At 35.0% G+C, this 20,718-nt stretch overlaps 4 protein-coding genes across 6 annotated transcripts; 2 read left to right on the top strand and 2 right to left on the bottom strand.

The window, feature by feature from the left end:
- Window positions 1-6,400: 6,400 nt before the first annotated feature.
- On the top strand, window positions 6,401-7,026 carry LOC148579274 (uncharacterized). The gene is made up of 2 exons (XM_088489311.1): window positions 6,401-6,603; window positions 6,657-7,026. Exons 1-2 carry the CDS (start codon window positions 6,401-6,403, stop codon window positions 7,024-7,026), a joined length of 573 nt encoding a protein of 190 aa, XP_088345437.1.
- Window positions 7,027-8,967: 1,941 nt separating this feature from the next.
- LOC107622598 (protein-tyrosine-phosphatase MKP1) lies at window positions 8,968-12,621 on the top strand. Of its 2 annotated transcripts, none has more exons than XM_016324558.3 (2): window positions 8,968-11,077; window positions 11,780-12,621. In XM_016324558.3, exons 1-2 carry the CDS (start codon window positions 9,236-9,238, stop codon window positions 11,795-11,797), a joined length of 1,860 nt encoding a protein of 619 aa, XP_016180044.1. In that variant the 5' UTR covers window positions 8,968-9,235; the 3' UTR covers window positions 11,798-12,621. The 2 variants fall into 2 exon arrangements, 1 of the variants encoding a protein (XP_016180044.1); XR_015906744.1 differs by having other exon boundaries at window positions 8,991-11,258; window positions 11,299-12,621.
- Window positions 11,752-17,250, bottom strand: LOC107622597 (sphere organelles protein-like protein). 2 transcript variants are annotated; one of them, XM_016324557.3, is made up of 13 exons: window positions 16,869-17,250; window positions 16,403-16,467; window positions 16,052-16,306; window positions 15,661-15,879; window positions 15,401-15,443; window positions 14,893-14,970; window positions 14,460-14,628; window positions 14,311-14,342; window positions 13,618-13,812; window positions 13,336-13,407; window positions 13,100-13,252; window positions 12,267-12,465; window positions 11,752-12,174 (listed from the first exon to the last, which is right to left on the bottom strand). In XM_016324557.3, the coding sequence occupies exons 1-13, from the start codon at window positions 17,061-17,063 to the stop codon at window positions 11,984-11,986; spliced, it is 1,866 nt and encodes a 621-aa protein (XP_016180043.1). In that variant the 5' UTR covers window positions 17,064-17,250; the 3' UTR covers window positions 11,752-11,983. The 2 variants fall into 2 exon arrangements, with proteins under 2 accessions (XP_016180043.1, XP_016180042.1); XM_016324556.3 differs by having other exon boundaries at window positions 14,311-14,628; window positions 16,869-17,194.
- Window positions 17,251-17,759: 509 nt separating this feature from the next.
- Window positions 17,760-19,488, bottom strand: LOC148579275 (uncharacterized). Its single transcript, XM_088489314.1, has 3 exons — window positions 18,910-19,488; window positions 18,800-18,810; window positions 17,760-18,432 (listed from the first exon to the last, which is right to left on the bottom strand). The coding sequence occupies exons 1-3, from the start codon at window positions 19,486-19,488 to the stop codon at window positions 17,760-17,762; spliced, it is 1,263 nt and encodes a 420-aa protein (XP_088345440.1).
- Window positions 19,489-20,718: the final 1,230 nt, after the last annotated feature.

A 20,718-nucleotide genomic window follows, 5' to 3' on the forward strand; every position in this document is an offset into this window, starting at 1 on the left:
GGTCCCCTGTATTAGATATCCAAGAGATATCCATTCAATCTAAGGTAGAACGGAAGTGGTTGTCAGGCACGCGCTCATAAGTTGAGAATGATGATGACTGTCACGATCATCACATCCATCATATTAAAGTGCGAATGAATATCTTAGAAGCGGAATAAGTTGAATTGAATAGAAAAACAGTAGTACTTTGCATTAATCTTTGAGAAACAGCAGAGCTCCACACCTTAATCTGTGGTGTGTAGAAACTCTACCGTTGAAAATACATAAGTGATGAAGGTCCAGGCATGGCCGAGAGGCCAGCCCCCAAACGTGATCAAAGATGAAACTCTCGATGATCCAAAGATGTAAATACAATAGTAAAAAGTCCTATTTATACTAAACTAGTTACTAGGGTTTACAGAGATAAGTAAATGATGCAGAAATCCACTTCCGGGGCCCATTTGGTGTGTGCTTGGACTGAGCATTGAGCTTTACATGTGTAGAGGTCTTTCTTGGAGTTGAACACCAGTTTGTAACCTGTTTCTGGCGTTTAACTCCACTTTGCAACCTATTTCTGGCGTTTGACTCCAGAATGCAGCATGGAACTGGCGTTCAACGCCAGTTTACGTCGTCTATCCTTAATTAAAGTATGGACTATTATATATTGCTGAAAAGCCCTGGATGTATACTTTCCAAATCAATTAAGAGCACGCCATTTGGAGTTTGGTAGCTCTAGAAAATCCACTTTGAGTGCAGGGAGGTCAGAATCCAACAGCATCTGCAGTCCTTCTTCAACCTCTGAATCTGATTTTTGCTCAGGTCCCTCAATTTCAGCCAGAAAATATCTGAAATCACAGAAAAACACACAAACTCATAGTAAAGTCTAGAAATGTGAATTTTATTTAAAAACTAATAAAAATATACTAAAAAATAACTAAATCATACTAAAAACTATGTAAAAACAATGCCAAAAAGCGTATAAATTATCCGCTCATCACAGAATCAATTATATTATCAATGTTAAGTAATGGAAAGTAATTTTTTGGGCAGACTTTGTTTAAATTAGTGTAATCAACACATATACGCCACTTTCCATTAGATTTCTTTTTTTTTTACCACTATAACATTAGATAACCATGTTAATTAAGTTAGCTCTCTAATAAACACAGCATCAAATAACCCTTGCACTTGTTTCTTGACCTCGGCAATTTAGTCTGGCGACATCTTTTGATGTTGTTGCACAACTAGTTTAAACATTGGGTCAATAGCAAGTTGATGGGACATAAATACTGGATCTATTTTGGGCATATCAAAAGGTTTCCATGCAAACAAATCTATATTACCTCTAAAGAAATTCTGAAGTTCCAACTTTAGGGGATGATGTAAGTCTCTGTTAATCATGGTGTACTTATCTGCAACATCCCCAATCTGGAACTTTTCCAGATTCTCATTGGGTTCTGGTATGGGCTTGGGCCTTTCTTGAACCCAAGAATCCAAGTCCACCAAAAATATGCTAGTTGAATCTTTAGCCTTATCCCTCAAGGTCAAAGTTGTCTTGTTGCCTTTTATCGCAGCTATCCGATCTCTTCAGATAGTGGCTACATGACTTTCAATGGTCAAGAACTTCATCATTGAAAATTTTGTTGAAATGGAGGCACAAAGGTTATTTATTGTTTTCCTTCCAAAGATCACATTGCATGCTGTGAAATCCTTTAGGGCAACAAATTTAGTTTGTATCGCACGTACTTCACCACCTTCTCCCACTGTGAAGAGGAGATCAATAGCCATATTGGACTTGATAAAATTATCTCCTAAACCCACTACCTCTAGAGATATGATTTTGGGTGCTAATCCTTCAATCCCAAAGCATCATAAGCATTTCTAAAAAGCAAATTTGAATTTTTTTCAAGTATCAACCAAAATTCTTTTAACAATTCCATTTTCCAACTTTGCTGTAATCACCAATGGCTTTTCATCATCAGATGTGCCATATTGAAAATCCTCTTCAAGGAATTGCACAATTGGGATATTAGTCACCTTCAAAACTTCGAAACTTGAACTTTCAGCTTTGACATCTCTTTTAACTGCATTATTGGATTTTGCCAACCCGTTCTTGCCTACAACCACATTTACCACAACTTGTGCAGTATCATCTTGAATTTCAATGGGCTTGGCATTTCATGGATTTTTGGCTTCCCGATATTTATCATTATGCCATCTTAGCAGCCTAATGTGCTGAATTAATTCAAGAAGCTTTCCATCCTGAATTGCGTATTCCAAGGCATCCTTCAAATTGATGGAATCCTCAATACTATGGGTTGTTCAAAGATACCCTAGGTCGAATCTATGGCTTGGGAAGTAGTACTCTCTGTGGCACTTTTTGGTAGATTTTAGACAGTAAAGCCACCAATGGTATGTATAGAACTTGCCAACTCGTGGTGTTAACGCTTTTGGTGTGGACGATTGCCCTGAGTTTCCGGTCTTATTAGGTGAAGGAGCTAGATTTGTTTAGTGGACATCATTTTTGAAGCATCTTGGTCTCGCATATATTCCAAAGCAATTTGATTGATCTCCTCCATAAATTTGACATCTTTAAAGGTCAAATATTGTCTGAAATTTCCTTCAAGTAGGAACAATTAAACATAAACACACGACCTCAGGAGTTCACGTATTAACTTCTAACAACGCTTTATTGGATCGATCCAAGTAATCTCGGATGCTTAGCTTGAGTTCTTCTATTAGTGAAACGTGCGAGAAACTTTGTCTTGATATCAGCTAAGGACAATATGGAGCCAGAAGGCATGGGGAACAACGTCATTGTTGGTCTAGAAAATATAACTAGAAAAGCTTTACATCTTATAGAATCCACAACTCCTCCAAATTAATTCTTTTCTCAAAAACATCTATCTACTCCTGAGGATCCGACTTTTTCTCATACTTAAAGCCTGTTGGTTTATCAAAATGCTTTGGCAAGCGGACTTAAAGGAGATGCAGAGCAAATGAAGTTTGTCCCATGATGACATGCTCCCGAGTATCCCTATGCCTTTTAGGACTTGGGCTTCTTTGCGGACTCCACTTCCTTTTAGACTAAGCTAAATAGGAGTCAATCCTTCCCCTTTTTTCTAGCTCACGACGTAGTTCTTCACATCGGAGGACTCTCTTTGATGTCATTTATGGCCTCGATTTAGGGTCCTCCTATCACAACTATCCTGCCGATCCCTTGACGTCCTATGTCATGAGCGAGACTGTCGTGACATTGACCATTCTACCAACTATCGTTCCAGTTCTTGTACTTTATGACACATTTCCTACCTCGCATGGACATATTCCTCTCCTAATCTAACTAAATGATGACCACCAGTGTTCTGAACTTCTCGTCCTTTAGAACCTAGGGGAACTTGATGCTGCTGATCCTCATTGTTACTTGGGGTAATACCAGTTTCATGTCCATCATGATGTGGTTGTTCTTTGTGAGGGTGTCAGGATTAATGATTGATTGTATCCTGTGATTAGCCATGATACCAACTGCGTATGATCCCCATAGACAACACCAGAGATTAAAGTTCGCATTATAAATTTACCACAAAGCACAACTTAATGCCTTGAGATTGAAGTTTACAAAACTGAAAGATGAAAACTCGTTCTCTACTAATGAAAAAAATGTTGAAATCCTAATTAAACTCTTTGAAAGCAAACCACATTCATATTTAGACATGTAAATGTATGATTTATTTTATTCAAATTTTATAAAATATTTTAGGCATATTATTATTCAGAAAGCAAGTAATATAAAAATTTATGGTAGAAATAAAGGAATAATATCTAAACAATTGTTTATTAAAAAAAAAATTCACGAGTCAACTAATCTAAATTAAAAAATTCCATCATTCAATTGTCCAAATAATTGCTCTAGATCGGAAAGAATTTCATTCGGATAGATTGCATTTAAATGAAAAAAATTCTTTATGTAATTTTTTTAAGAAAAATAATTTCTTTATTTTAAACTCAACATTTTCATGATTGAGTTACTATTTCATTCATAGTAGTTTTAATAAGTATTAATTATGACAACTTGAATTTATTTTGATGTCTTTGTCGGAATTTCAAAAGCTCTGATTCTCGAACTTACAAGCTACAAGTTGGGGGTACCCACCATAGGAAATCTATGAAACTAAAAAATCGAAAAATAAAGGAAAAATCAATCTAACATTCAAGAAATGAAAACATCGATTCTTGATCTTAGAATCACAATATGCAAACTTTAATTAAAAAAAATATATATCTAACTCCCAAACTCATAAGTCATAGGTAGTAGGTAACCTACGATTGATAGAAGTTATGGTCAGAGTTCAAACTTTATAAAAAAAGTAAGCGAAATAAAAAATTCCACCTTAAAGGATAAGACGCTTGGGTTGAGATTTGAAATTCTGAAAACCTTTCTCAAAAGAAAGATATTTGAGTTTGGGTGTCTATTCTGGAATATTTCTATAAGCCCAATACAAGGAACCAGGTTCAAGAATATGAGAAGTTCCAATGAACCGGTTTGATGATTAAGTATTCTCTCGGATTCCAAAGAAGACATTACAAAGAAAATATTAACTCCTCATTACTCGTTATAATATCTAATAACTCAATTTTATGAGATTAATTATTACATTGTAACCATCACTCTACTATTAAAGAGAAGATTACAATATCAACTACATATAGACCTAAAAGCATCAAATTCGAAGTGTTATTAGCTTTTGTATATCGACGACATCCATGAACCTTGTTTGGAATGGCTCTCCATCAGAAAGTTTCATCCCAAATAGAGAAATTAGACAGGGAGATCTTTTCCCGTACCCCTTTGTTTTGTGCATTCATTTATCCCATTTGATAAATAAGCTAGTTCATGATAAGAAATGGAAACCTATAACTCTATCAAGAGGGGGCCTAAAATTTTTCATCTCTGTTTTGCAGATGACCTAGTTCTCTTTGCAAAAACAGATAGGAAACAAATTCAGATTATCAAGGAGGCCTTAAATCATTTTTGTGAGTGTGTGGGACAGAAAATCAACCTTGGCAAGTCTTGTGTGTACTTCTCTAATAATGTTAATCATACCATGAGACAAATGCTGAGCCAAGACCTAGGAATCAACCTCACAGCTAACTTAAAAATACTTGGGAGTCCCTCTCATTCATAAAAGATGCAATCAACAATACTTTCAATTTGTTATTGACAAGATGCAAAGTAAGTTATCCAGCTAGAATAGAAAGACTCTCTCCTTAGCCGAAAGGTGCACACTTGTACAATCAGTACTATCAACTATTCCTAGCTACTACATGCAAACTATGAAAATTCCAGTAGTAGTGTGCAACAAGATAGACAAAATTTGCAGAGATTTATTATGGGAAAACACTGATGAGGAAAGAAAATACACCTTCTTAGTTGGGACAGCGTGTGTAAATCGAAAGAGAAGGGTGGGTTAGGCATCTGAAAGGCACAAGAATCTAATTCCCTATTTCTAATGAAGCTTGCTTGGGGCCTCCTCTACAATAGAGAAGCACTCTAGGTCAAGGTTATGCGGGCAAAGTATGGTTGTGGCGATGGTATCATGCCTAATATTCAATGTAAACCAAGTAATTCTAATGCATGGCTCGGGATTACTAAAGTCTAGGAGAAATTTAAAATTAGCCTTATTTGGAGGCTAGGAAATGGAGTTATGGCTTCTTTTTGGAAAGAACAATGGGTTCTAGGTTTTACAGAGTTTTCGGAGGTATCTCTAGTTGAGTTAGATGAAAACAAGCTAATTGAGAAAGTAGCAGATTATGTAATGGAAGATGGCGAGTGGGATTGGGAAGCGCTAAACCTGGTTCTACCTGAAGAGGTCACAGATATTATTCATACTATTAAAGCACCTAATCCCTATGTTGGAGATGATTTCATCAGCTGGCTAGCTAATCCGAACGGTAATTTTTCTATTCAATCAGCATATGAAACATTTTACAGTGACAGGGGAGAAGACAACAGACTCTATAAACATATTTGGAAAGCAAAACTCCCACAGAGACTCAAGTCTTTTAGTTGGTTGATTACTCATGATGCTCTGATGACAAATTTCAAAAGAAAGAAGAGAGGCCTTACCGATGATGGAAGCTGCCAAGATGCCGAAATGATGATGAGACTCTGCTCCATTTGTTGCATGACTGTCCTTTCATCTGCACCATCTGGAATAGCTTTGTCAATAGTAACTTAAAGTCGGACTTCTTCAACCAATCCCACAAAGATTGGCTGGAGAACAATCTTTTAAAGTTTACTTATTCCCACAATGGTACCCCATGGACCATCATCTTTATTACTACCTGCAACACAGCTTGGAGATGCAAAAATGAGCTTGTTTTCAATAATCAGAATAGTCAACAAGCCCAAATTCAACATATGGTTATAGCTCTAGCAGCAAATTATAATTACATTCTCAACATCACTGAACAGAATAGCAAAATTCTCAGACTTACCAGGACTTTGGAGGTTGGTTGGGAACCACCTGAAGAGGACTGGGCCAAGTTAAATGTTGATGGCTCAGTCTTTCAACCGGGTAGCAGAGGAGCTAGTGGCGGCATCATCCGTGACTCCAGGGAAAGGTTTCTTGCCAGATTTAGCATGAACATTGGAAAGTGTACAATCACAATACCAGAACTTTGGGGTTCTTTATGGGTATGAAATTACCGGTGAAAATGAGCATCCCCTACCTTGTAGTGGAGTCTGATTCTAGTTGCGTTATTCATCTTCTCCAAAGTGTCGTGGTGGAGAAGCATGTGGGAACTTCGTTGGTGCGTTCCATAAATGAACTTATGACTAGACTACACAAAGTGATGATTCGACATGTTTTCAGAGAGACAAACCAATGTGTTGACGTTTTGGCTAAGCATGGACAAGATATAGAAAAGGGGATTAGGTGGTTTCAAGAAATTCCTGCCATGGTGGTATCGTTTGCTTGTGCAGATGAAAGAGGGATGAAGTTTTCAGGAAGATTGTCGTTTAATTTCTTTTGTTTTGGGCCATAGGCCCGTTAGAATAAAAAAAAACATCATAAGAACATATGATACCACAACAAAGTATCAATAAGTCAAGAGAATAACAACTTATTCTCCTAGATCAATTTAACCTACAAAAAAACTCATAATCTCTAATACTATGTTTTGTCGGAGAGAAAATGAGCAGAAAGAAAATGGATGGAAAGAAAATAGGAAGGAAAGAAAATTTTATATGGGTCCCACTAAAAAAATTTTCTTTCCATCACAAGCAAGAAAACAAAAAAATGCTATATTTTTTGTATTTCCAATACTATCCTTAATTATATTATTATTAATAATTATTAATATAAATTTAGTTTTAATATATTATTATAATAGAAATTCATATTTAAACATTATATATATTAGATAAATAATTTAAATCAAATATATAAAATTATAATATTTCATAATATTTATAAAATGTAATAAAATATGAATAAATAAAAATATTTATACTTTATTTTATGATAAAGGTATTAATATAATTTTATACTATTATAATTTTTTTTCTTCTCACTTTTCTTTTTATCCAAACAAAAGAAAAATTTTTCTCTATTTTTTTCCATCTATTTTTTATTCATCCCAAACAACACACAAATAACTCCACTTTTTCTTCTATTTTCTTTTCTCTTATTTTCTTTCCTTTCATTTTTTTTTCTACATCCAAACAAAGTGTAAAGAACATAAGGAGAGGAATTCATGACATCACAACCTTACAATATATGCACTATTCCAAATACATGTATTAAGGTATAATTTTTAACTTGAGACTCATGCTAATTTGAGCAATAGAGTTCTTACAGAAATACTCATACCATTAGAAATGACAAACTTGGGACATTAGAAACTCAAAATAGGAAGATAGCAACAACATGGTATCTCCAATTTACTCTTTATAATTTTATTAAAAAAAAACTCCTAAATTCAAAAAGTAAAAATACTTATAAATTATGATGTTTTTCTTAAAATTATTTTGTGACTAAAGCTATAATTTTTTTCATTCAATAAATTAATTATTCAATAAATTTTTTGGTTATATAAGGAGATTGATAATAAAAATAGTAATTGCTAGTACTTTGTCTGCCTTTTACCGTACGTTGAATGGATAGGCTGAGTACTACTTTGTTTGTTTGTTAACTAATAATTTAATTAATTATGCTATATGCACTAAAAATTAACTACTGTCATGCGGAATATGAATCTGATATTTCATAACAAAAAACTTATTTTATTATTGTAAATGTTTAATTATTGGTCTATTTGATTATTCTAAAAATTTAATTAGTTAGTTGAAAAAAATATATAAATATAAAAAATACATAATAATTACTTTGTAGCTGATTTTTAGTTTAACGAAAATGTTTTAATTTCAATATTGGCTTAGTTGCCGAATTATTATTTATTATTTTTTACTATTGTCACATTTCCAAGTTCCATTGTAGTATTACATATACAGCTAAGAAAGTTTCTGTCATGTGGAACATGTAAAAGATGTTGCCGTTTCTGTTGTGGTCAAAGAAAGGATGGCTGTGACTAAGGATATTATAATAAGAAAGAATATACATTAAAATAAGCATACGAAAAACACATACAATATAGCAAAGGGTCAAAAAAGGGTGGCGATGGAAGAAGATGCAAATTTTATAACTTGGTGGTCCACAAGGGAGACATGTCGAAGCTCAACCAGTCAAGTTATACACATAACCGCTATAGAATAATCTAACATACCAAACACGTCGTTACGTGATCCCATTACTATTATATTATCCATATATATATATATATAGTTGTTATAAAATTTAAAAATTTAGTATCTAATTGTCAATATAAATATTTAAAATTTATTATAAAGAATAAACTAAATAAAAATTAGACGTCAAAATATAGACAAAAATAGACTACAGAATGGGTCTATATATAATCACCAATGGTTTATCGGGGTAGTTGCCTCCTCAGAGATAGAGACATAGTCAAGGGGTTTAGGTGGGAAATATGGAACACAAGGTTGTAGACTCAAAAACTGCAACTACCTACCATTTTACCATGATTTTGAAACACCCACCATTTTCCTAGTTTCTTTTTCTCTCTCGTATTCTATTCTGTGGAAATTCATTCATGAGTGTGAATCAAGTTTCTATCTTTTGTCACCAAGATAGCATATATAATAGTTAGTAGTTAGTAGTATACCCTTTTGGAGATGTTAGGAGAAGAAGGAAAAATAAACAAGCCCTCTGGTAGCGGCACTCTTGCTCGGAGAACCTATTCCCGTTCGGTTTCATGGACGGATAGGTCTCCGAGCAGCCGCCACAAGGCACCACCACAACCACCAAACACAAAGCCAAGGCCATTTTTGCCACCTCTTCAGCCTCTTTCCATAAGAAAGCCCAGCGTCGAGGAATGGCCAAGCGCAGGATCCGACGATCTTGGCGTTTGGCCAGTTCCCCAGACACCAAGAGGGTCTATAAGACAGTTGGACTCCAGTCAACCCACCAAAGAGTTTCAGTTCAAGAGAGACAAACTGGCCTTCTATGACAAAGAATGTTCTAGAATCGCGGAGCATATATACTTAGGAAGCGACACGGTTGCCAAGAACCATGAGCTCCTTAGGCAGAATGGAATCACTCATGTGCTGAACTGCGTTGGTTTCGTTTGCGCGGAGTATTTCAAAAGCGACTTTGTTTACAAAACACTCTGGTTGCAGGACAGTCCTTCGGAGGATATAACAAGTATTCTCTATGATGTGTTTGACTATTTTGAAGATGTTCGAGAGCAGGGCGGCCGCGTCCTCGTCCATTGCTGTCAAGGCGTTTCGCGGTCGTCCTCTCTCGTCATTGCCTACCTCATGTGGAGGGAGGGACAAAGCTTTGAAGATGCTTTCCAGTATGTCAAGAATGCAAGGGGAGTGACAAATCCAAACATGGGTTTTGCATGTCAGCTTCTTCAGTGTCAAAAAAGGGTCCACGCTCTGCCTGCTAGCCCCAATTCTATTCAAAGGATGTACCGAATGGCGCCTCATTCGCCATATGATCCTCTTCATTTGGTACCAAAGACGGTTAATCAGCCGGGCGCGAAAGCGCTCGATTCTCGTGGGTCTTTCGTTGTCCATGTTCCCTCTACAATCTACATTTGGATTGGCAAAAACTGCAGCCCGATGATGTCCTCGAACGCGCGAGGCGCGGCGCTTCAGGTAGTCCGGTATGAGAGGGCTAAGGGACCCATTTTGACGATCCATGAAGGTGAGGAAACACCTCAGTTTTGGATTGCTCTGTCTTCGGGTGATTCGGAGAAAGAAGGGGTGGAAATTGGCAAGGCAGCCGATATTGGTGCAAGAAAAGTTGGGGCATATGATTTGGATTTTGAGATCTTTTACAAGGCAGTTGCCGACAGTGCAGGATCGGAGACTTGTGTGCCGGCGAAGGAGCACGGATGGGGAATACTGAGGCAGAAGCTTGCTACAGGAGTCATGAGAGAGTTGCTTAGTTCTCCCAAATGTGTGAATATCGAAGACGGTGAAGAAGAGAAGCCAAACTCTGAGATTGAGCCTTTGTCACCGTCATCTAATCATTCCTTTAAATGTTATTTGAATAATAATAACAATTCAGACGCAATAGTAGTGGAGGATACTCCTAAAGCCGCGGACTCATCACTGTTATCTATTTCTGGTGTTGCTTCGAATCCTTTTCCGTGGAACAAATCGCCAACGCTTTCGCCTTCAAGCTCCGATTATGCAAGCTCTTTCACATTTTCACCTTCCTCAGGGAATTGGTCTGATTTGTCATTTGTGTCATCTAGGCAGCCATCACCTTCTGGCATGGAATCAACCGAAGACGCGCCTTTTGCCGAGAGCTCCTCGTTACTTCACAAAGAAGTCTCCTCAACGCCGGAAACATTCTTGGCTAACGATGGTTTGGGAGGGGCGAGCTCCTATTTCCAGATGAAAGGATCCTCCCTCTCAATAGCAGAGCGTCGGGGGAGTAATCCGCCGCCTCGGGTGCTGCTATCGTCCATTAACGAATCATCTCAGCTCCACAAGAACCTGGTAAGATCACAGTCCTTTTCTTTGCCTGACTTAGATGATAAATTGATAATGTGAAGGACGATTATAGTTGCAAACACTCTGATTGTGTAACATCAAATGCTGATACCATAAATTCAGATGTTAAACCTCAGTGAGATTTGTGAGAGAGACTAACGGATTGGCGACTTCACTTTCATCCTGTGTAAATTTCTATAAATTATTCAATATAGCTGAATCTTGAGCATGTAAATTTCTATAAATTATTCAATATAGCTGAATCTTAAGCAATTACTCATTCTGAAGATCTTGTTTATTTTAATTCATTTAACCAGTGATAGCATGAATCATCTTCATCAACTCGTTCAAAACCCGCCAAAACCCATCATCTTGTCTTATCACTCTATAGAACAAAAAGGGAAAACATTGAATTTATGCAAACTTTGTTGATATAGATAAATTGTGGTCAAAACTTAAGATCCTTGTTTGTTCATTGCTTCTGCTAATAAACAGAGATTAAGCTTTAGAACCATTATTTTCATTTGATTATTTACAGCCAAACCTATTCCAATAAATAAATAAAACTTGATTTGCCAACAATTTTATGTGTTAGTATTTTATATATGGTTAAAATTTTAACTGTTCTTCCTTTTTATTTTCCCTCGTTTTAAAAATGAGGTACCTTAGAAATTGAGCAGTTGATTCAATTTTCTGCTGCTTTTTCAGGAGGATTGCATGTATTAACATCCAAAAGACGGATTAAAAGATTAAGCGTTCAAAATTCATCCCCATCATAATGCAGAAAACCGGACATGCAACAGTGTTGTAGATGGTAATGTAGAAAAGTTGTCCATATATACCAAAAAAAAAAATGTATCTCCATAGAAATCCGACGCCAGCCCCGCAGAAAATCGGCCGAGATGTAGGCTGTTAATTAAGTCCATTCTGGGATCTTAGCAGCGCCATTGTTGGACCTAGTGCACTGCATCTCAAGGCTCTTTGGGACCATGACTGTGAGCTTGAACTTTCTTCTTTGCGCCAGCAATTTGCCTGTGACAGTTTCGTCTTCTTTGCTGTTAATGCCTCGTTAATTTCATCCCACACATTTACTGCTCCATTTTCTGTAAAGATAGCACAAGCTAACTTTAGTTAATCAAGAATTCAAAAATCTTTTTATATTTCTATACACCAAAAGTTCATCAGTGGACATTACCTTTAGCAGAGGTATGACCTCCGTTCACCGGTTCAGAGCTTCCCACAGCAGTTTGATCACCCGAACATTTTTTGTTAATGCTACCATTAGATGGTTTTGTAAGATGATCCCAATCATTATTAGAAACAGCTATGGCTGATGAATTCAAGTTGTTGCCATGACTAACCATACGAACTTCAGCAAGTGATAAATAATCTATCTGTAGAAGAAAATGATTGGTCATTTTCATTCAAATAAGTAGCAGAAGCAGCTGTTGACAAGATTTTTAATCACTCATTTTCTAGGTTTTATGTCATGCCATGAACAAGAATAAAATTAAATGTATACATGGGCCGCAACATATTCATCCTCCAAATGGTGCAATATTTCTTTAGACTAGTTTTCTTTGTATATATAGTTTGATCAACATATAACATTCAAATAAACCAGGCATCTCCAATAGTTTGGTAAAAATGTGGATCCTTATGATTTCAAGTATTATTAAACATGTGAATTAACATTACTTAACTATATATTACAAAACTTTTGACAATATTACTTAAATTTATTGATAATTATTATTAAGGTTTTTAATCACTTATAAGTTATTTCAATACACGAAAATAGAAAATAATATTCAAGTAAAGAAAAAATAAAGGAGAGAGACTATTAAGTAACTGAGAAAAGTTTAAGTAGTGATTAATGTGGTTGATAAAAAAAAAATAACCAACTACTCATAACTATAAATTGAATAAGGAAGAAAAATGTCGGGTTTTTTGGCCCAAAACAAAAAGAGTGTGTGTGTGTGTGTATATATGAAAGAAAAACAAAAAGACCATACTAAAGAACTTCACCTCTAGAGAACCATCTTCTCCATAAGGAGATGGATCAAACTGTACAGAAGATGCATCGTCATCTATTTTCTTCTTAAACTCAAATGGATATTCTGAAACTGGTTCCAGAGAAACTCTGTTTGATTTAGCATTGTACTTTGTTATGCGCCCAACCTAGAGGACATAAATGCATCATATATTAAGCTTCCAACAGTAAGGTTTTGTATAAATAGTCCAAATGCAGTGTTGACACCTACTCTGAAGGAAGAAAGCTCGGGTGTCCAAGATGATGACAATTCAATTAATCGATATGCAATGACATCACCTTCCTGCAGCATGTGAAAAGCAACTTAATAGCACAACAAGAGGACAAAACAACAGAATTTACTGAACAAAAGCACAAAAGTGGAATAAGGAAATTGAACTTTTGAATGGCATAATTAGAAATAGCTTAAAGGACCCACATCCCAATGCTGGTGCTTAATTTTCTCAGGTGCTTAGCAAGACAACATCGCACACTAGCAAGAACAGAAACAAACCTTGGGCAAGCTTGTATATGGTGTAAGCTTGTCAAAATCGATAGCCTTGGACGCATGTTTCTTTTCAACATTCTGAACAGTATGATAATCTTGGCTGGAATGTGCATATGCATCCTGTTTATGAGGCCAGGTGCTCTCTTTACCCCATTTCTGACCCTTCTTCTTGCTGGTAATTCCATTCCACTGACTTGTTTCCTGAAACATCCAGATAATGTATACACATCAATAAAATACAAAATACTGTAATATATTGCAGCACATCTCCTGATACCTAAACAACAAGGGACTTAAAGCTGGGACTAAGTAGTTTGGTACTAGGATATGAACATGAGTTGGGGTGGAAAGGGAGATTGGAGTTCCGAATTCAGTGGCTAAAAGATAGGGAGTATACAACACACTGGAGTATCCAACACACCTAATATAGGAACTAGAAGCAAAGAAAAAACTATTTGAGAAATTTTGTACCCTTAATTAATCTCAAGCCAGTTTTGAGTGGACATTTATGGACCTCCATCAAAAACTACAGTCTAGATACCCAAATAGATAAAGCAAATGAAGTTCAAATGCAAACATTGTCTATAACATGGATTTTGTGCAAACTTAAATATATCTTTTCACATATTGATATTGACTCGTGTTAGGTAAAAACACAGAGCAAAACCAGCAAGTCTTATCGAGGAAAATTGAACAAACCACTGGGATCTGATTCTGTGGTGCTTCCTGATCTGCATCAAACAGATCATATAATAAGCATATGTCAGATCGTGAAGCAATTCTAATGCAAAAAGAAACACCTGCTCCTTTATGAAAATATCTTTGGAGAAGGAAGACAGCATCAAAACCTTTCTTAAGTGACTGAAAGCGAATGTGCCCTGGTCTGATTTCAACAGGAACAATGTCATCCTCTGCTTCACTTTCTTCATCAGATTGTGGTGCATTAGCGACACTGCGGATATTATTTTTGGCAGGCAATTTCTGAACATCTTTCTCAACTGCTGGACTCTGATGCAGCTGAAAATTTGAACAGAATAATTTCTTTCAGAAAGAAAGACTAAATACATGTGCAAATATCAAATATGACAAGAGACCTCCAACTAAACTGACATATGATGCCAATTCCCGAACACTAAGAACTACGAAGCTTATCTTACTAACTAGACTTGGTCTACGGACTAAAGTGAATTCCCACACACAATTCAAATTAAGACGAATCCATTTCCTATTTGCATGTAAAAAGTAAATAAGATCTGCATTAACATCACGAGATCAGATTACCTTCTCCTTCTCTGATTTTAGTTGTTCCCTTAGCCATTTTCTCTTAGCTTTCTTTCGTCGAGCACTTCTGCTAGGCGTCTGACCCAAAACGAGTTAAGAGAAAGTGAAAATTAATATAAAGTTTCCTCCTATCCCCTCTCTCTTATCAGGATGGGCCGGCAGAATATCGAACAATAAAAAGAAAAAATTAATAAATTAGTATATGGAGAGGAAATCCATGAACATGGGAGATTCCTAAATAATTACACACCAAATAATCTACAATGGCTACAGTATAATTCCTTGAATTAATAATAAAAGACATGCTGTTATATTGCCTAAGGAATTTTTTTTCTTTTTTAAAAAACAAAAAGAATAAAACAAATTAGCCCTATCAATGATGTGCAAGGTATAACTATTGTCCAAATGTGCAAGAGTCATCTCGTCAAACCAGTGCAAAAACCTATCCGTCTTAACAATGGAACAAAACAATGCATCTGAATTTGAAACCGTGGAAATAAGTAAGTACCTTCTTAGTGCCACTTCCACCATCACCTTGAGGTTGAGGTAACCTATATAACGTAGAAATAAAAATGAGCAGAAAAATCATAGTTCCAATATGATGGAAACAGAGACATTCATCATAGGAAGATGGTTTCAAAATTGGCTTAAAGAAGGGGCTCTAGACAAATAAACCAGAATCCGACATAAATATCTCCAATGACCTAAAAAAACACAAGAACCAGTTAAATATTTGATTAACTAGATAAATTTGGAATGAAAATGCACCTTTTCTCATCATGCATAGGCTCACTTTTGTCATTACTCTGTTTATGAGATTTAAGGTTTTTAGACTTCTTTTTCTGACTAGATAAATTAGATGACTTGTCATTCTCCTTCTTGGAAAGACTCAATTTGTTATGAGTGGGGGTTCCATTTTCTTTTTCCTCCTCATGAACCTCAGTGACTGTCAACTTATCTGGCGAAGACAACTTCATCTTCTTCTGACTGAAGAGAAAGAAACAATGGAATTAAGTCATCGTTTCAGAATCAATGCATACAAATTTCAATTACAACTTGAAGAAAATATCTTGTAAAGAATTATTTAGCTCTTACTTATCTATTTTGGATACTGCTTGTATGAATAAAAATGAAAAAATTTTGGATAACGGAAATAGACCTCGGGCTCTTGAGCTTCTTTGATGCTTTTCTCTTCTTTGAGATTACATTGCCATCTATTTCAGGTTCTGCATAAATTGTATCACCAAATTGGCCGCTGCCATCCTCCTCCGAATCAGTTTCATGTCTTCCAGCCTCCTTATCTTGAGGCCCCTCAATTGCAAGAAGCTTTGCAAGCTCTATGGATTGATGCCCATTATGTGCAGATATAGGTGTATCAGGCTTATCAATTAACATGCTCCCTTTTCTTTTCACACTATCATGTACATATGGAACAACAAATATTACAAAGCAATGAAAAAATACAAAGAAAAAATATAAAGGGTTAGGAAAAAATCAAGAACAAACTCACCAGATAATGTCCTTATCCTTCAAAATACTAGTCGACTCAAAAGGTGGTAAAACAAAACCATCCATCTGCATTTAAAAATAAAAAATAAAAAACCAAAGATAAATCATAAATCGATAGTCATCAAAGTAAAGTAGCTTCGGTAAAAACTTCTACAACACATTCTCTAGGTTATAACATGATCAAATTCCAGTTTGCATGTCCTAAACAGAGCCACAACTTTGAAAGTTGCAAATTCAGTTCATTTTAAATCTCTTTGAAAACAAAAATTCATAATCAAACTGTAATAGAATCTAAACCAGCCATACAAATCTTTATTTTGCCAACATAAATGTGAGCATAATTCAACCACTCAATTAACAAAAATAAACATTACTTACACCCTTGATCACAAAACACATTTATCACCAACAAGGGGTTTATACTAAGGAGAGAATAGAGAGTGGTGTCCCCAGAGTGAAAACATTACATAGAGAGTGATGCCGTTAGGGCAAGTGCGATGGAGCTTGAACGCGTTTTGGAGATGAGAGGAGAGATCGGAGATGGTCTTGTATTGGGGTTTAAGGAGGAGCCAGCAGCGCTTCAGTCCTTCTTTCTTCTTCGACTTGCTCAGCATGTGGCCCTCCTCAAACACTACGCGAACCCTAACCATCTCTGCCGTCATCGTCCCCGTCGTAGCTGGACAATGGCGCGCAGCCACTGTTTAAGTGTTGAGCGATATGAAATGACGAGTCCAACGGGGTAGCCAAGCTCACCACTGCGCTAGCTAGGAATATGAAATGACAAGTCCAACGGGGTTTCACAATAAAGATCCGTATTTATTTTTAATAGCGGCTCAATAAGCCTAAGCTACTCTTCAATTGAGTTTAAGAAATCATTTTTTATAATTGAGAAAAATTAAAAAATCATCAAAATTTATTATTTTTATTATTAAATAAATATTAATATTTAAAAAATAAGATAAAATATATAATCATTTATTATATTAAAAAAATTAAATTAATAACTGAATAGTTATTAAAACAATAAATTCTAATACTTTTCTAGTATTTTTTTTATATTTTTATTAGCAATCAGTCCAGAGGTAGAACTAGGCTAACTATTTAGGAGGGCGGTGTTATATTTTACATTACTATTTTTATTGATAAAATTAAAAAAAAATAAATATATAATCTCAATCAAAGTAAGATAATAATATATAAAAATTACCACTTACAGTTTTGTATCATGAAAAGGCTATTCGACGTTTTTTTCTATTTTCAAAATCATCTATAATTGAATTTGAGTCGAAAATAGCTGCTAATTCTTTTTCTATATAGATGACCAAATTGTTTGCAAGAAATTCATCAGCCATCTTACTTCAGAGTCTTGTCTTAACAATTTTCATTGCTGAAAAAGCTTTTTCTGTTGTTGCTGTAGACACTGGTAGAGTCAAAACAAGACGTATTAATCTATCAACCATGTGATAAGTTCTTGATTTTCCCGTTTCTTGCAACTTGTTGCACAATTCAGAAAGTGTACCAATGCCTTTCAAATGATTTGGTATATCATGCTGATAATGTTGCAACTGAGATTTCAAAATATTTAGCTCATTAGAAGAAAAGTCAAGGGGATAAAACTTCTCTGCTAACTTGCTGATTTCTTCAATATTAAATGATTTGAAATTGTCCTTAGGATCCAAAGCACAACTCAAAGTCAAAAGTTCTATTGTTTGCTCATTAAATCTACTATTCAACTCTTGTATTTGAGAGTCAATTATTGCCAAGAATACATCTATTCGATAATGATGCTCAACTGTCACACTTGGTTGACGAGATCGACCTCTTCCAAAAACATATTGTGCACTCATATTAGGGACTTCAATTTCATGTTTTTCACAAAAATCTTTAACATTTGCAAGAAAATTGCACCATCCACCATCTCTTAATTGTTGAAGAAGTAACTTTGATGTAGAAACAATAGGCATTGCATTAAGAATATCTTGAGATTGTTGTTGCAGTGCTTGGCAAAGGACATTAGTGATTCCCAAATCTCTTTCAACAAGTGCAAAGTGAAAACAAATTCAAATGACAATAATATTTTACTAACACCATAAGCCTCACCTCTTTGTGCATAAGTTGTCCCGTCTTCAATGATATTATTGAGAACAATATTGGTAGCAGTAAACATTTTTATCAAACTGCAAATAGAATTAAAGTGAGAGCTCCATCGATTATCCCCAACTCTTTGTAAAGTGCTTATTTGATTCGCACATTTGCTTGTTTCTAATTCATTTTGAGCAACCAAGTTTGCATTTTCAATTGCTTGAGCTTCTTGTAATTGATCATGTCTTTTTGAAGAAGCACTAACAATAGTGACAATAGAGTTTAATTGAGTAAAAAATTCATAAATTTGAAGTACCTCTCTTGAAGCTGCCACCAATGCTAATTGTAACCTATGAGCAAAACAATGCACATAGTATGCTTGTGGAGAATCTTTAAGAAACAAAACTTGTAAACCATTCCACTCACCCGCATGTTGCTAGCACCATCATACCCTTGATCCCTAATATTTTCAACTTGGAGATTATAATGAGAAAGGACAGAAATCAATTCTTTCTTTAAAGTTGTTGCACAAGTATCAGTGACATGCACAAGATCAAAAAATCTCACTTTAACAAAACCATCTAGAGTAACAAATCTCAAAACAATGGCCATTTTCTCCTTTTTAGATTTATCTCTAGCTTCATCAACAATAATACAAAATTTGGCATCTCCAATCTCTTCTCTAATTGAATTTCTCACCTTAGTAGCAAGAATATGTAGAATTTCTTTTTGGACATCATTTGAAGTATACTTAGCATTTTTTGGAGCATTTTCCAAAACATTCTTTTTCACTCTTTCATTGTAAGATCCCAAAAATTTCAACATTTCCAAAAAGTTACCTCTGTTGCTTGAACTTTGGCTTTCATCATGTCCTCTGTATGCACAACCTTGAAATGTCAACCATATAATGCAATCTATAGATGCTCCTAGTCGAATTCGATTCTTTTCAATCTCTTCTGATGTTTGCTTATGAAGAAGTCTGTCAATATGTTGTGATTGTTTCATCAAATCATCACATGATTTCAGCGCCTTATGATGGAATGAGTTAAGACCTTTGCCAATGTGATTCAAAAGAGCATATTCTTTTCCATTATTTACTTTTTCCAAGTCCTGAAACTATTCTCAATAAAAGCATTTGAACCCGTATTGATTGAAGGTTCCTTAGCAAAAAGAAAGCACAGAAAATAATATATAGCATCATCTTCTATAAAATATTCTAACCAAGATGAAAACAATTTAAACCATGAAGCTTGAAAGCTACGATGACTTTTATTACCAGAAAATAGATAATTATCAAGAATTGGTTGATTTGGCCCAACTTTAATATAAGCCCGACGGATTTCATCTCTTTTATTTGGAGGAAACTTCCAAATCATTGGTCGCATTTCAGGATCTCTTTCCAAACGAAAAACATCCAGTTGATTTGGAAGAAGTCGTGGACGCTTTGAGCTATTCAATGAAGAACTTAAAGTAATGAAATTTGATGACCCCTCAAGTATTGGAGTAGTAATAGTAGAAGCATCTTCATTCTCTTGATCTTTTCTTTTAAAAAATGTATCAATGGTTTTGAACTTACTCATAATTCAAATGGCCAAATAAGTTCCTATAATTAAAAATATATTTAGCAAAAAGTGTAAATTACAGTCTAAATCTTTATAAAATATAAAAATTATATTTCAATATGAAATAAAATATTAAAATTCAGAACAATAATACTAACATCCTAGTATAAATAATATAAAATTATAATTAAATAGTTAACTAATAAAAAAACTAAATATACAAACTAACATATAATAACATAAACTTAATTAACAAATAATAATAAATTAACTAATTAAGTAAATAACTAAATATATAAAAAAGAATAAAAATAGAACCTTTTTTGAGAAAGAAGAGTGAAAAATCACTTGTTAAACTACTATCTTTTTTTTAATCTGCAAAAAACAAAAAAATAAGAGTCAAAGAGGTAAAACTGTAAAAGATAAGAAGATTAAAGAGATAAAGAAGAAGAATAGAAAAAGTTGTTACCTGAAATTTTGGAAAGCCAAGGCGGGAAGGGGAAGAGGGAGAGACTGGTTGTATGCTGGAAAATAAAAAAAGGGGATGGGGATTAGGGAATGATTGTACGTTGAGAATTAAAAAAAAGGGATAGGGATTGGGAAATTAAAAAAGGGATAGGGAATGGGCTATTGGGCTGGATTTTTTTTAGGAATTAAGGGGGGTTTAGAAAAG

The sequence above is a fragment of the Arachis ipaensis genome, chromosome B10 (assembly GCF_059453495.1).
Source record: "Arachis ipaensis isolate K30076 ecotype BB chromosome B10, ASM5945349v1, whole genome shotgun sequence".
NCBI lineage: Eukaryota > Viridiplantae > Streptophyta > Magnoliopsida > Fabales > Fabaceae > Arachis > Arachis ipaensis.

What these genes read in the sequence shown, in the direction of transcription:
- LOC148579274 (XM_088489311.1), top strand. Translation starts at nt 6,401, where the DNA reads ATGGTTATAGCTCTAGCAGCAAATTATAATTACATTCTCAACATCACT. An exon ending in ATCCGTGACTCCAGGGAAAG is followed by an intron (nt 6,604 to 6,656) that starts GTTTCTTGCCAG and finishes TCACAATACCAG; the next exon opens with AACTTTGGGGTTCTTTATGG.
- LOC107622598 (XM_016324558.3), top strand. Translation starts at nt 9,236, where the DNA reads ATGTTAGGAGAAGAAGGAAAAATAAACAAGCCCTCTGGTAGCGGCACT.
- LOC107622597 (XM_016324556.3), bottom strand. Translation starts at nt 17,063, where the DNA reads ATGACGGCAGAGATGGTTAGGGTTCGCGTAGTGTTTGAGGAGGGCCAC. An exon ending in TAAAATCAGAGAAGGAGAAG is followed by an intron (nt 14,629 to 14,892) that starts GTAATCTGATCT and finishes TCAAATTTTCAG; the next exon opens with CTGCATCAGAGTCCAGCAGT. An exon ending in CATATACAAGCTTGCCCAAG is followed by an intron (nt 13,408 to 13,617) that starts GTTTGTTTCTGT and finishes CACATGCTGCAG; the next exon opens with GAAGGTGATGTCATTGCATA.
- LOC148579275 (XM_088489314.1), bottom strand. Translation starts at nt 19,488, where the DNA reads ATGAAACAATCACAACATATTGACAGACTTCTTCATAAGCAAACATCA.